The sequence below is a fragment of the Trematomus bernacchii genome, unplaced genomic scaffold, assembly GCF_902827165.1.
Source record: "Trematomus bernacchii unplaced genomic scaffold, fTreBer1.1, whole genome shotgun sequence".
Taxonomy (NCBI): Eukaryota; Metazoa; Chordata; class Actinopteri; order Perciformes; family Nototheniidae; genus Trematomus; species Trematomus bernacchii.
Window position 1 is genome coordinate 1,284,067 of NW_022988082.1, and position 16,196 is coordinate 1,300,262.

Sequence of the window (16,196 nt, forward strand, 5' to 3'; positions counted from 1 at the left end):
CGGTGTGAACGTGCCTATGGACTTCCTCTCGACATGTGATTCCCGGCCTGCTAGCCCCAGGCATGCTAGCCCCCTGCCTCCCAATTCCCAGCCTGACACCATACGTCTCGGTGTGTTCTGTCTGGAGTCAGCCCCTGCTTCTTCCCCATTTCCTGCTCCTGTCCAGGATCCGTTCTCGGGTACTCGTCTGGCTTTTGGAGGTCCACGGAGATAGAAAGGTGGTAAAACATGGTGATCGTAATATTTTTTTAAAACAACGAGAAGCCCTTTTTATGAAAGGCTGGGATTAGGCTCTTCCCCCTTTCTGCAGAGCAGCTGTGAATGCCAAAATGGGCGGAGCCGACCGGCATAATTTTGGCAGTGACATCAGCACCTTACTCCCGCCTGCTCCCGCCTAATCCTAACAAGAGCAAAGAGGCGGAGCTGAGGGCATGGCTGCTGAGACATGCCACACTGATTGACAGCAGTAGACAGAGCGAGGCAAGGTGAGCTGGCTCTGTAATATCAGGGCCGGACTCCGGCTGGGGTTGAGATTTGATCAACATATTCATTTTGATGCTTTCAAACATATTGGTGTTATAGGGAAATTGTTTGCTAATATGTACATATAGTGTTTTTGAAAAATATAACTCAAAACATCTCCCCCCTCTCTCTGCAGGTCCTCCAGTCAACGTGTCCTGTAACATTTTCATAAACAGCTTTGGCTCCATTGCTGAAACCACCATGGTAAGTAACAGAGATACTGCAAAAAAATATGATGAGTAATCATAAATATATTATAGCAGACTAAAGAGATTTTGTAAAAAGTATTTTAAGAATGTTGTACTCATTCAAAGATAGTGTTGTGAATGGCTAATATATAGCCACACTATACACACACTATATATATATATATATGCCTTGCTCAAGAGCACCTCAGCAGTTGCCCAGGAGGTGAGCTGGCTTCTCTCTCACCAGTCAAACTATAGCTTGTTCCGATCGGGATGTGAACCGGCGACCCTTCAGTCCAAAGTGCGAGCCCCTACAGACTAAACCACTGCCGCGCGTAACATTAGGAAGGGTGTCTTTTATCCATCTGTGTAAAATACACTTTCGAGCAATTAGCAGGAGTTTCTCAAGACGCTAAAAAAAGAGAGGAGGGCTAAGTGGGCACCCCTGATGTACGCCCCTCGCAACAGGTTCATTAGTTGTGACAGAAAAAGTTGCCAAATCTGAGAGAAGTTGTGGGATAAAGGAGGCTTCAAATACATTAGGGGCATATATACAGCCTAGGACAACTAGTTAACATACAAGTAGCCTGATAAAAGTACATAACAGCCCTCTTTATCAGTTACTGTTCTATCAAGGGTAAAGGGCAGACAGCGATGTAGGAGAACAGCAACCCCCCTGCTTTTAGAGTTGTGAGAAGAGTAGAACACCTGGCCATCCCAGCTCCTCCTCAATTGAATGTGTTCAAGATCAGCAAGGTGGGTTTCTTGGAGAAAGGGTGTATGACATTCTTTCTTTAGGAAGGATAGGATTTTGGCTGATACCCTTCACATTCAATTAAATAATTTTAAGATGTATGCCTTTCATACTTTGTATGACATGTGAAAGGATAGCTAAACATTTAGTAATCACATACTTAAGGACCGAAGCATAACGTAAATAACAACGAGAAATAACATGTCAAGTGCACCTGTCAGTGTGGGTAGGCTGGACCCAGCCTACCAACCAACCCTCTGGTTTCTCCTGTATGACACCTAACCCAACATCTACAGGGAGTCTGAGGTGCCGGCCGAACATCAGGTAAGAAGGGGAAAACCCTGTGGTGCTATGTGTTGTGTTGTTGTAGGCTTGCAACAGCTCTGGCCACCTACTCTGTTTTTCAGCCTCCATAGTACGGAGCATGTTAAGAAGGGTCTGATTCATTCGCTCTACCCGTCCATTCCCTGCAAGATGGTATGGGGTAGTCCTGCTTTTAGCAGGTCAGATTCAAAATGTGGGACCAAATAGCACGTACTGTAGTTTTAGCCGTCTGATCCCGAGTGGGCACAGCCCAAGTGTAGCGTGTGAACATGTCTGTCATAACCAGAATATTTTGATACGAGTCACTAGTCCTGCTGAGGGAAAGGAAATCAAGGGCTACTACCTCTAAGGGGTAAGTGACAACAACAGGGTTTAAAGGGGCCCTTGGTTCTAACCTGTCCTTCTGTAGGCTGCAAACAACACACCCAGACTGGAAAACCTGCACCTCTTTCGCCATGTCGACCCAAAAGAAGTGCCGTCTCAGAGAGCCCAACGTCCTCTCTGCTCCACCATGTGCAGTGGCCTCGTGGTGATGTCTCCATACCTCTTGACGCTTATGACCTGGGCACACAATCTGGAATATTTTCTCATGGGTGTTATGGCGCATTTCCACCATGGCGCGGAGCGCGGTTTAAGCGTGCCGTGTCGTGCCGGGCCCGTTTTTGGTTGCGTTTCCACTATGCCTAGTTCCGACCTGTTGATAAATCGTGATCTTCTCGCTCCCAGGAAAGAAACTTAAAATAACGAGACTAATGGAGTCTCTGAAAAGGTTCAAATGGGTAGTTTAATTAAGTAACGTGGTTGAATAACAAGCATGGGTAATGGAGAGACAAAGCCGGCGTTGTCTTCAGGGAGGCTGCAGCGAAGAAAAAGGGCCGAGCGGTCCTCTGTCCGCTGTTTTTATCCATGTCTCGTCGTCTCCCGCTGTGCAAATAGTGGGTGGCCCCCTACTCATTTGCCGGTTCGATATCGCGAGAGCACAGATGATTTCGACATTGATATTCTCTGCCTACTTCCTTAAGCATTTTCTCCTCATTATCTCTGTCATGACTTTCTATTTAATACCTTATAAACAGCTGTAATACTTAGTTTAGAAGTCCTAGTGGTTCCGCTCCGGCAGTTCTTATTTTACGGAAATTCCCTCTGACGTCATAGCTTCTCACGTATCTGTAAACACTACGATCAACTAGACCATTTAATATTCAGCAGTAATAATATCTTAACGTCTATCGATGTAGTGTTAAAGTCCGTACGATTTGGTGTGTAACACTCCAAGTCATTTTCACTTTACATTCAGAAAACGCAACATTAGTCACAAGCTAACCGGATAAAGGATTTTTCAGAATAAAAGCTTGGCATTGATTTCCTGAGAACTTCCGGGCTTTTCCACAATAAAACAGCTTTAAACTGACGATATGTTTTAGACTGAATTATGCTGTTTAACATTGATTTTAATTTCTAACAATCCCTCCTTTCACACCATTTAAGGTGTGAACACAATACTAAAAGTAATAAGTTCTTCATCTGACTGCTTTTAAACTGACGGTATGTTTTAGACTAAATCATGCCATAAAACATTGAATTTTAATTTCTAACAATCCCTCCTTTCACACCTTTTAAGGTGTGAACACAATACTGAAAGTAATGAGTTCATCTGAACTGTGCATAGTACATATCTCATATCAAAAAACATAAAATCATAAATGTAATGGTTTAAATAACCATCATCAAAAATACAACAAATACAAAAAATACTTTGGCTGGTCTTCAAACATAAAAGTGTTCCCTTGTGCATAACTTCTAGTTTTAATCATTCAATATAGCAGCAACTTGTGGTATTGGAACATTTCTTACTCCCTTTCACAGAAACCGTTCCCATACCACATTCAGTTGTTAAGGCACTTGTTATACAAAGCATAAAAAACATACAATTTAAAATCGCATCACTGGTAACAGTATAAAACATAAAAAAAAAAGAAACTATTTTTAGAATAGTGGAAAATAATACCACTTTGTAGCTGGTTCTTCATTCTAATGATTTCATCATTTGAAATATCACATGATTTGGACATTCTTTGAACAATCTCATCATTTATCATCCATATCATTTAACATCATTTACACACTGTCTTCATTTTCATCAATATCTGTATATGGGTTGAGTCGTCTTGTTCTGCTAGCAATTGAAACTGTTCCCTTATGAGAAATGTACCCTCCCCCCTTTCATACTTTTTAAAGTATGAAAGTAATATGTTCTTCTAGAAAAGGCCGTGGTGATCAATCGGTACGTTAGGGTGCGGGTACATGGAATGCAACTAACATCTAGCACTCCCCTGGGCCCCCCTATGCTATCCTTGTACACTGTGGAGCCTAAACTCCCTCCTTTGACTGGTCTCCTAGCCCTACTGGTTTTGGGGTGTTTCGCCATGTTGATTAACTGCCCCACTGTCATTGGTACTGCATATAAAACATCACTGGCTGTACAAGTGCACAGGTCCCAGTCTAATCCTGTAGCAAGACTGCATACAAGGGTTTAGTTCCATGATACCATCAAACATCTACTCTGGGATACGGCATTTCAGACAGTCATTTCTGGGAGAAGATTTTGGTCAGTTACAACAATTGGAGAATTTCATCACTTATGGTTCCTACTTCAGTACCTTTGGGTGGTCTGTTCTAATGCAGTGATAAAGTTCCTTAAATGGTGTGAAAACCGGTGGAATATCAATAACTCATTTCACTAATTTATCTTCAATTCTAGTCTGTTTAAAGAACTATGCTAACCCCTTTAACAGTGTGTGGAACCTTGGGTGTCCGAGCATGTAACAGTTACTCCCTCCTCTATCAAGGATTTTAAAAACAGTAGTTATTTCATCCATGGTTTGTAGTTCAATTTAGGAATTTTCACTTATGGCGGATATGTTTCTACTTTAAATAACATCTCTAAACTTCAGGTCATCCCTGATTAAATGGATGACCATCAGGAGGTGGTGGCGCTTGTCTTTTAAACTCATAATTTGGTGCCGTGCGCTCCCTGTGAAGCTACAAGTAAGATTTAAAACAACTGCTGGGTGGGTTGAGTGACCCCTTCTCTCTAAACGATATGGGTTGTCAAAAATATGCATCATTGCAATGAGTGATCCAAGGCCCCGCATGTATTACTCCCAATTATATTGCTTTTTCCAAAATTAAATTTGCAATTCTATAAATTGAAATACTTACATGTTTCAAGCACCACATGTTTCACACACTATAAAAGGACGTCTCCATATATTCTCCAATATTTTAAATCTCACTATTACTTAGAACAATAGTAACTTTTGTGACTGGATACATCTGTGCACAGTCGCCACAATCTGTTGGGGAATTTTGTTCATAGAGTTTGTACATACAGTTGTCCTCGTGGGTTAGTACCCTGTTTCTACTGTAATAACTTTTCAATAATTGTGCTCAGGTCACCAGTCGGTTGTCCATAGTCTTAACGGGGGTGTTTCTGGTACAGACTAAAACATGGATCCAGTGTATTTGGAGATTCCCCTAAATTGTAAATTCCCATCACTTAAATATTCCGATCACTTAAACCCATCTCATCATTTGATACAAGAACTGCATATAGGGGGGGTGAATGATCTTGATTGTAACCTCCTCATCTTTGGGAACGAGTATTTCTAACTCCTCCTCTTGTTGCTCAACTGATCTTTTGGCTCTGGGGATAAGTGAAAGTCTCTGAAACACAGCTGGTGTTTTGTTAGTGATGTGGGCATTTTCTACGAGTGAACTAATGTCTTTCATGATATCGTACTCCCCATCCAACCAGAAAGGTGCCAAGTGTAATGAGCACAATCAACAATGCTATTCTGACTCTTATCCCTAGGGGACCCCATAATTGCTTTGGCTTTGTTCTTGACATTTTATCCATGGTTGTGTCAGTTATAAAATGTAAATGAGTACAAAAATAACGTATACGAAAATGGAAACAAAACATTGGACTCTTTTTCAGGTGAAAAAAAAAAATAGGTTTTCACTTTAGTGTACAATCTATAAAAATCTAAAGACAATTCGTCTTTTGAGCTGTTGATCTTAATCGTATTTCTATTTATTGTTTTTGTTCCAGCTCTGCCAAATCAGTCCTAGCTTCCAATAACTTTTCTGGAAGTTGCCAGTGAAGGGTGACAATGTGTGAGGTGGTGTCAATTTGCTCCTTTTTCTTTACCTTTAAACCGGAGCGCGTGGGAAGTTCTTTACAACTTGTCACGGTTCCGACCACCGGGGATCAGCCCACTGTGTTTTGGGAACTTTCACCCTCACCCAATCACCTGGCCGAACAGGAGTCTCTTCTGATGTCTCGTCTGGTATCTGTGCAGTCTTTCCTAGCCTGTGTAGACAAAAACTTTGAAAATATTACTCAGAGCTCTGACATATTCATCCACTTCTATTTGTCTAATATCTAAAACTGGACCACTCCCTCCTTGGAGGAGGCCCAAGCTTTGGTATACCTTTTGTTGTTATGCGACCTATTGTTGACAGCATGTTAGTATTTATCAACTACAACGTTACCGAAATCCATTATCTGACTAATCATGACCTTCCCTCCTTTGAGCATAAAATGCTCAATTAATATCGCAATGATTACTCTATTATGAATAGGACATGGAAAACCCATAACGTCGTAGCAAACACATATAAATCCTCTGTGTACCCACAAGGCGTACAAAGATGTTGTGTGATGTATCGTCTTCCAATGGTATAAATGCACATTGACTAAAAATCTGCCATCAGCACAAAAATATAGTTTACTTCTTGTTAGTTCAATAATGGCTTTTGTCATGGTACTATGTATCAGTGTTGCTGCGAAAAAAACCACACTGGTGTTGCTAATACGTCTTAATAGCTCTAGTATTAGAGATTGGCTGACACTGTTAAACAAACAAATCATGACAAAATAATATGTCTTTAAACTAGTGGGAAATACGAACTACTCTCACAGAGGGTTGCACGCAGAAGAACATGAAGGGCTGATGTCCCTCACTTAAAAATAGATATTGCTTTATGCACTACTTTATAAATCAACAAATTCACTTGAACATAAATAAATTAAGACTGATTCTTGAAACTGTTGTAAAAAAGCCTACAACTTCTTCATCCAAGCTCAGTGTTATGTTATTTAGTTGGCAGCTCATGCCTTAAATCAGAAACTTCAGACCTATTATAAAAATGTGTTTATGAGAGAATGTAATCTGACTCCATATATACCTCAACTTAATAAATGAAGTTCCCCTTTAAACACAGCCCCGGTCTTCTGACGGGGTCTATCTATGGTGGCTGGTAAATGTTGTGCCAGTTTCTGTCACTCTGTCACTGTTCTCCCGCTAACAGTCACTCTCTAGTTCTGCTGGGTTCTTGTTGACTTCTTCACTGGTTTGAGACAAGCGATCTTATTGAAACACCTCCCTTTGTAGCCAGACTTCACCACAGCAGAATCGAGTTTCTGTTTTTTTTTTTTTTTCTTAGCAGCTGCACATCAGGTGTAGCCTGTACTGCCCCTTGAACTGCAGTCGATTTAAACAGGAGGACTTGGTAAGGACCCTCCGTCTTGGGCGAGGACTAGGCTTTCATCTTCATCTTTTGGGCGAAAACCATTGTCTTGACCTCTCTAGCTGTGTGGGCACAATAGTTTTCTGTGTGGGGGAACAACATCACTCGTAATCTCTTTCCTTCTCATAATTACAAAAATAGTCTGCTAAATGTTCTACTATGTTTTAATCTTCTTATACTAATCTGTGGATGATTTATATTTAAATGCAATATGCTACTCACTATTGTTAAATAACATTCATGTTTGGAAATACTATTCCTCTTTGCCATCCCTGAGACCCCCTGCCTCTGTTATAGTCATGGAAACCTCCCCTGGGGTAACTTTGTGGAGGGCCGTTGTTTGATGCAATGTTCTGCGGACACTCTCTGGACCAATGTGTCAGCTGACCACATTTGAAGCATCCTTCACTTTGGGAACCTCTTGCTGTTGATTGAAAACGTCGTCCTCTGCCCCTTCGTTGTATGGGAGGGTATACCTGTGCTTGCGGCTGTACTTGGGTAGGCAGATATGCAGGTGTTTGCTGTTGAAGATACTGTGGTGCTTGTGGCTGTACTTGGGTAGGAAGATACACAGGTGCTTGCTGTTGCTGGAGTTGTGTGGGACATGCATTGGACCAATGTGACGTCTGACCACATGTGTAGCAGCCACCATTCTGGAAACGTCTTCCTCTGAAACTTCCTCCTCCGCTTTGTTGGTTCTGCATTTGATTCTCTGGTTCTTCCTGAGTTTGAACTGTTAGAGGTGTTCGCCCTGCCTTCTCTGGTTCTATGGCTATCTCTGAAAGCTTCTCCTCCCTTCTCCTTGTCTTCTTCCTACAAGCCTCAATGTCTTTCTCAGCTACCTGCATCTTCAAAAGTCTTAGTTTTAGTGCTTTCATCACTTCGTCATTTTCCCTCTGTGTTGCCTGGTATGTCATGTCTTGGTGAATGAGATGTTGTCTCCATTCTTCAATGGGTTTAATGTCTAATCCCACCTTGTCTTCCAGGCATGCCTGCACGGATTGGGGAAGGGCTTTAATGACCGCATTCTTCCACAACATCACGACAGCCGGAGAAACGTCATGTCGTTCTCCAGTGCTGTCCTCCCACACTCCTTCACATCTCTTCAAGAAGGCATGCATGTCTTCCTCCGTTCCTTTTTTCAGGCTGGTGAGGGCATGTAAACTGTATGCTGTCGGGTAGATGTGACGAATAGCAGCCCAATAGCTCGACCTGATTTTGTTGAATGAAATGTCATCTGCAGAGTTGGCGCATTTGGCCTCGAAATCTACTGCTCTTGCCTTTAGTCTTCCTTCTATCCGTCCTAGCAGTGCCCTCATGTCTCCCAAGCACAGGTCGTCTTGGACAGTGTACTTCTCCAGATCATCCACCCACTTCTGACCTCCTTTGGTGAGTGGAGGTAGCTTGGACACTAATGTTTCCATGTCCCTGTGAGTCCATGGTTGGTATTGAAATCCTCCTTCTCCAGCTGCTATCATCGGTAACATGTGGATTGTGCAGTTCTTGAGTCTTCCAGCTATAGCTACTGTTGTAGCGTCTTGAGATCCGTCTTCCTCTCTTCTTTTGAGTTCCTCCTTCAGCTGGTTAACTTCACCAGATAGCATCCTTACTTCATACTCCAAGTCTTTGACACGTGTAGCTGTGGGGAGTCCATCCAACTCCAATACTTCTCCTATAGGGGCTTGGTGAAAAGGGTTGTTCTCTGATATGTTGGAAAAAAACACTTCAGTTAGACTTGGATTCTGCTCTTGAGTTTGGATAACTGGAGCCTCTTCTGTTATTCCTGCTGTGTCTTCCTTCACTGGCCGATCTGCCGCTTCTAACACATGTATGCTGTTTGTCAATCCCTGGCTGGCATATTTCAGATGGAGCAGCAGACTTGTAACTGTCGTTTTTCTTTTTTCAGCTTTGTTCATAGCGCTTTTTTCAGGTCCATACCAAAAGGGGTGTCTGGTGTGGATCCATGCTTCTTGCTGGTCTAAGTATCTCTCATTCTCATAAGCAACTACAGCTTTTCTATGGGCTTTTGTTGGGCCAGGTTGATCATCTGCTGGAATCAATCCTCTCGTCTGCCATTGATCAAACAATTCCTGTATCTGTTTCCAGTTCTTTTGTCTGTCTGATGCATGTGTTGTGGCATCTGATCTGACATGTACCTTTGCCTTGATGTCTGCAGTTGACCCTGGCTCTGCGGGTGCTCCTAACTTAGTGTATTTTGGCGACATATTGCTTAAGTAGTTGGATATAGTTATTAAATGTATCCAAGATGAATCACTAATCTTCTGAATAGTACCTTCGCTCCTGATAGAAAATATCCTATGTCATCCGAACTTAACTTCAATACCTGGGATTTTTTTTTTTTTTTTTTTTTAAAAGATTAAAGTAAAAATAAAAATATGCAAAAAAGTTTTTTTTAATTTTTTAATAATTTTTTTTAAATAATTTTTTTTTATAAAGTTTTTTTTTTTTTTTTTTTTTAATAATTTTTTTTTGAATAATTTTTTTTTTTTTTTTATATATATATAAACCTTGTACAGTGGCTTGGCTTTGAAATATGCAAATAGAAATCTCGTAAAAATCTAGCTTTACTGTGTATAGTGTATTCCAAAGTGCATGAAATTATGCTAATGTCATAAACTATGTTTTTACTTCAATTGTGTGGTGTTTAGGTATTCTACAGTCTAGGTTGAAAGACTTATGTAAGGTTTCTTATCTTAATATCAGGAACCACCTGTGATTCTATCTATGTGTGATGAAGTACGTGTTCATCTATAATACTTGAAAGTAAACCTTAGCATAATTATAATCAATTGGTGTTGTATTTATACGTTTGTCCTTTTACCCCTATTTCTTGTGCAACAATTCTGTACAACCAGCAGAGTGTGCTGTTGTAATTTTTCAGCTTTTTTAGCTCTTCTAAAAACGGACTTCTTTTTAACAAGAAGCTTATTTTCTTAATAACTACCTTTGATATGGGAAATAAATTGACTTTATGATTAAACAGTCAAACTTAAACCAGCGAATACACTTGCAATCACAATGTTTAGGATTAATGGACACAGCATAAAACAGCCATCAGCACACACAATTTTTAGGATTAATCGACAAAGCATAAAACAGCCATCAGCACACACCATTTTTAAGATCAGATCCAAACACCAACTCCAATATCTATAGGTAACCTGATTTATCAAAATGTACTATTTCCTAAATCCAACTGGGTCAAGAAGAATGGTTTATTCTTCACAAGATGGAGGTCAGAAAAAGGACCACATGGATTACAAAGAACAAAGGAGTCTGTCGAATTAGCATTTCTTGAAATGGCGACTGCCTTGTGTCTTGTTTGAAATACAGTCAAAACAAGATGGCTACTGATTATTTCGAACTCTGACCCCCAGAACAAAAAGATGTTGAAAATATCCCATGTGGTTCTAACTAATAAGTTCAAATAATGGCTTGGTGATCTTTAAATGGACAAATGGAAACCCTGGTGTGGTATGACAAAGTTTAAAAATACAACACAAAACTATACTTTATATTCAAAATAACATTTCGATGAATATGGGCTTTATCCTAGAGATATCCTTATCTTAAAATGAGGAGCCCTTACGTCATAAGCCTTAAACCTATCCACGTAATATTTGACCTTATGGTCTGGTGATTATCTGATGTTGCTTAGACACGCTAGTGTGGGACCAATATGGAGACCTATCAGCTACCAAGAACAGACCGTCGTCATATATAACGTAATGCTGCTGTAACTCCTATTACCGTAATCCACTCTGCAATATCTTGGTTGAAAACACAACAGTATAACACCTACTAGCCTTCCTTACTAGTTTTGTCGTCCCTAACGACTTTCACACCCTCCGTGTCTTTTAATATTGTCCTACACAATATTTATCGTCCCTAACGACTTGTATCGGCTGAACCGACTTTAAAAGATTAATATTAAAAACATGCAGTTGGTTTAATGAATCAAAGAAAGGAAAATACTTACCCTTGCTTGGTATAAAACAACGCCACGTGGTTTGGTTTAAATTTAGATATTTAACATTACATTAACAGCTGTTCTCAGGATGTCCTGCTCGCCTCAAAACACACAAATCTAAATGGTTCTATATAAGCTATTGAAGAATTTGATATAACTGGCTTCTTCTTACCGTTTGTGTATGGGCCCTTTGTGTGTCTTTTGGTTTGCGAAATCTCCGTCGAAACTAGCGGTTTCTCTCCCAGTGTCGATCACATGTCTGGGGCACCAAATGTTGATAAATCGTGATCTTCTCGCTCCCAGGAAAGAAACTTAAAATAACGAGACTAATGGAGTCTCTGAAAAGGTTCAAATGGGTAGTTTAATTAAGTAACGTGGTTGAATAACAAGCATGGGTAATGGAGAGACAAAGCCGGCGTTGTCTTCAGGGAGGCTGCAGCGAAGAAAAAGGGCCGAGCGGTCCTCTGTCCGCTGTTTTTATCCATGTCTCGTCGTCTCCCGCTGTGCAAATAGTGGGTGGCCCCCTACTCATTTGCCGGTTCGATATCGCGAGAGCACAGATGATTTCGACATTGATATTCTCTGCCTACTTCCTTAAGCATTTTCTCCTCATTATCTCTGTCATGACTTTCTATTTAATACCTTATAAACAGCTGTAATACTTAGTTTAGAAGTCCTAGTGGTTCCGCTCCGGCAGTTCTTATTTTACGGAAATTCCCTCTGACGTCATAGCTTCTCACGTATCTGTAAACACTACGATCAACTAGACCATTTAATATTCAGCAGTAATAATATCTTAACGTCTATCGATGTAGTGTTAAAGTCCGTACGATTTGGTGTGTAACACTCCAAGTCATTTTCACTTTACATTCAGAAAACGCAACATTAGTCACAAGCTAACCGGATAAAGGATTTTTCAGAATAAAAGCTTGGCATTGATTTCCTGAGAACTTCCGGGCTTTTCCACAATAAAACAGCTTTAAACTGACGATATGTTTTAGACTGAATTATGCTGTTTAACATTGATTTTAATTTCTAACAATCCCTCCTTTCACACCATTTAAGGTGTGAACACAATACTAAAAGTAATAAGTTCTTCATCTGACTGCTTTTAAACTGACGGTATGTTTTAGACTAAATCATGCCATAAAACATTGAATTTTAATTTCTAACAGACCCGGGGCTACTTTTTCACCTCTTCTCTGGCCCGAAAAAATCGTGGTTCTATCGGGGCCAACAAACAGGGCTGAGTCGGGCTGAGTTTGCTAAACTAGAGAGAGAATCGCTGGCAAGGGGGCTACAACTGCAACTCATCCTTAAGTTGATCCTTCAACCCCCTAACAAACACTGCCCTTAGAGCCGCCTCGCCCCATCGGGCCTCTGCCGCCAGTGTCCGAAACTCGATAGAGTAGTTCGGGTTCCCTGTTGAAAACTTAGCAGACGATTAGCAGCAGAGCCAGAGTAGTTGGGGTGATCAAATACAGCGGACAAGTGTTCAGAAAAATCTCCAAAAGAAAAAGAGTTATAATCCACTGAAGAACTCAATGCTTCAGCCCAGGCTAATGCTTTATCACGAAGCAAACTCAGCACATAGTTTATCTTAGTGACATCAGAGGAAAAAGACAAGGGGCGCTGGCGAAATACCTTGTTGCATTGAAAAACGAACCCTCTGCATTTCTCCACCTCAACCGGGAATGGCTCTGGGTCGGTGGGGAAATCCCGGCATGGAGAGGAAACCTGAGGGAGACTAGAGGTGGCAGGAGAGGCAGCAGAAGAGGCAGATTAAGTCAGGGGGGAGATCTGGTTTGCTAAGGCCGAGATGTGATGTGCCATGGACTGATTGCTTTCAGCTGAAGCTCGGATTAGCTGCTCATGTTGGCCCAGAAGGTGGCCCTGATGAGACAGGGCGTGCTGGACTGTGGAAGGATCCAAACCAGTGTCAGAGGGGTTCATGCTGGCCAGTTCGTACTGTTAAGGTCTCAAAAAGCTACTGGAGTGAACCCGCAATACTGAACACTAGGAACGGATACTGAAGCTATGTTGAACAAAAAAAGGTTTATTTCCAAACAGGCAGGCTCTGTGGGTTTAGGCTGTAGCAGGGGACAGAGTAGGAGAGATGTAATCCAGAAAAACAGGGGATAAGGGAATCCAAAAAGCCAGGGCCAGGGAATATACCAAGAACTGGAGCGGAGGTCAGAATCCAGCTTTCTGGGGTGGCCGAGAGAGCAGGCTGAACCAGGGGAACGAAGGTACACGGAGGAGCACAGCAGGTGGCTGGGCGCAGCAGGCAGAGGAGCAGGTAAGTTGGTCACACTGGTGGTTTAGACGACGAACTGGCGAGTACTGGATGAGGGAACCGGGTTTATATGCAGGTGTAGGTGAGCAGTTGCAATCAGGGTGACGAGCAGCAACTGAGGAGTTGTGGAGGCGGGAATCCAAAAGTAGGTCAGCCACGCCCAGCCAGGAAGACAAACACACAGACAGACAAAAACAAACAGAGGGAAAAAAGAGTGAGGCAGAACTGTGGACCCTCACAGTGGCACTGCTGAGGTGTTATGGAAGCCCAGGTTGCTTTGATAGCGGCCTTCAGCTCGTCTGCATTGTTGGGTCTCGTGTCTCTCATCTTCCTCTTGAAAATACCCCATAGATTCTCTATAGCAGGGGTTTTCAAAGTATGGGAAGGTGAGCCTCCCCTCAGAGAACATAAGAACAGCCGCGCCCCCCCTCCCAATTATTATTGCTATTATTATTATTATTATTATTATTGTTGTTGTTGCTATAATGCAGGGGTATTCAATTGCATCTCAAAGAGGTCCAGTAAGAGAAAATGTCATTAAATGCTCTGTTTTCGCTGTCTACCTTCCGCCATTTGAAATTACTCCGACTGTTTCTCTCCTCTTGTCTCGTCTCTGTGTGTGTGTTTGAATCTATCGTGCTGACTCACTGACTGCACCGATTTGATTGGCTGAGTAGCGTCACCTCCTTAAAACATTAAACAATAACTTTTTTAAACCTTTTTATCTTTATGTTTTAAACATATTGTATAAAACTCCCCCACTACTTGGACTATTCCTTGCACCCCTCTAGAATAAGCCTGAATGGTCTCAACCATATTGCATCAGTAACGTGCACTTTGTTGTTATAACAAGATCGCAAGGACACTGGTAGCGATCGGACAATTGAGTGTTGTTCAGTTTGTGTGTTGTGGAACATGCGTGTGCGTGCATGAAAATATACCACACACCCAATTACAATAGCATGTTCAATTCACTACCCTGGAAGTTAATCAAGTTGTTAAAGTTGGAACAGCCTGTGGACAGCCGTTCTTCCTTGCATGTCAGTCGCCGACACCTTCTTACAGAGGACAGGCAAATCTAGCTGCAGCACGACCCGTATATTTTCGCACGCCGTGTTCTCAACACATATTTTAAAAACATTTTTAACATTTTCAACATCGTGGATACATCCTTATATGCTCCCGGCAACACACTGAACGTCAACTTTGCCTCCTTATTACACTCACCTCTACTTTAGTGGGAACAATGAGTCTGCGTCTTTGATGCACACAGGAATAAACGCAGATCATACTCTGGCTGCAGCGTTGACCGGCACTTGCTTTTGATCAAAGTCAATGTGGAAAACCCGCACTCACACAGGTAGGTGGAGGTGAAGGGAATGAGCACTTTTACAGCCTTTTTGGCGAGGTGGGGGGACTCGGTCTCCACAGACAGCCAAAAGTGGGCAAGTGTCACTTAACTCATCTTTTTCTCGTTATTTTTTGTCTCACGCTGCGCCTCCCCTGAAGTTCTCTGGCGCCCCCCAGGGGAGGCACGCCTCACACTTTGTAAACCGCTGCTCTATAGGGTTCAGGTCAGGCGAGTTTGCTGGCCAATCAAGCACAGTAATTCCATAGTCACTAAACCAGGTCTTAGTACTTTCGGAAGTGTGGGCAGGTGCCAAGTCCTGCTGGAAAATGAAATCATCATCTCCATAAAGCTTGTCAGAAGAAGGAAGCATGAAGTGCTCTAACATTTCCTGGTAGACGGCTGCGTTGACTTTGGACTCGAGAAAACACAGTGGACCAACACCAGCAGATGACATGGCTCCCCAAATCATCACTGACTGTTTCATTAGCTGTAAGCCGTAATCATCAAGATTCAAACAAATAAAGCCTTGCAATATTTCACTTTGTGTGTAATGAATCCATATAATATATGAGTTTCACTTTTTGAATTGAGTTAATGAAATAAATGAACTTTTCCACGATATTCTAATTTATTGAGATGCACCTGTAAACTGCCCGACGCGCGGCGGAAATACACTGGACCATGTTTATTCCCCTTTTTGACATGGATATAAAGCTCTCCCTCGCCCTCCCTTCGGCAAATCCGACCACATCTCACTGCTGCTGCTGCCTGCTTACAAGCAGAAACGTAAACGTGACAGACCGGTGACATGGACTATACAGTGCTGCAGTGAGGAGTCAGACTCGCTCTGCAGCACTGCTTTGAATTTACGGAGTGGCGTGTGTTTGAGGACAAAAATATCAATACACACACAGACACGGTCATTTGCTACATTGGGAAATGCATCGATGACGTGGTACCGAAGGTTACTGTACGAACATTCCCGAATCAAAAGCCCTGGATAAACAGCGAGGTGCGTACCAAGCTGAAAGCGCGCACTATCGCGGTCAGAGGTGGAGATTCAGAGGAGTACAAGAAATCTAGGTATGAGCTCCGGAGAGCTATTAGCAGTGCAAAGAGACAGTACAGAGACAAAGTGGAGTCTGACTTCAAAGGCTGTAACACCCGGAACATGT

At 42.0% G+C, this 16,196-nt stretch overlaps 1 protein-coding gene across 1 annotated transcript in view; it reads left to right on the forward strand.

The window, feature by feature from the left end:
* LOC117474894 (glycine receptor subunit alpha-3-like) overlaps positions 1 to 16,196 on the forward strand; it is a 96,943-nt gene that overhangs the window by 13,389 nt on the left and 67,358 nt on the right. The window contains exon 6 of the mRNA XM_034120919.1: positions 659 to 726. Coding sequence (XP_033976810.1) covers positions 659 to 726 — 68 coding nt within the window. The remainder of the gene's footprint in view (positions 1 to 658; positions 727 to 16,196) is intronic.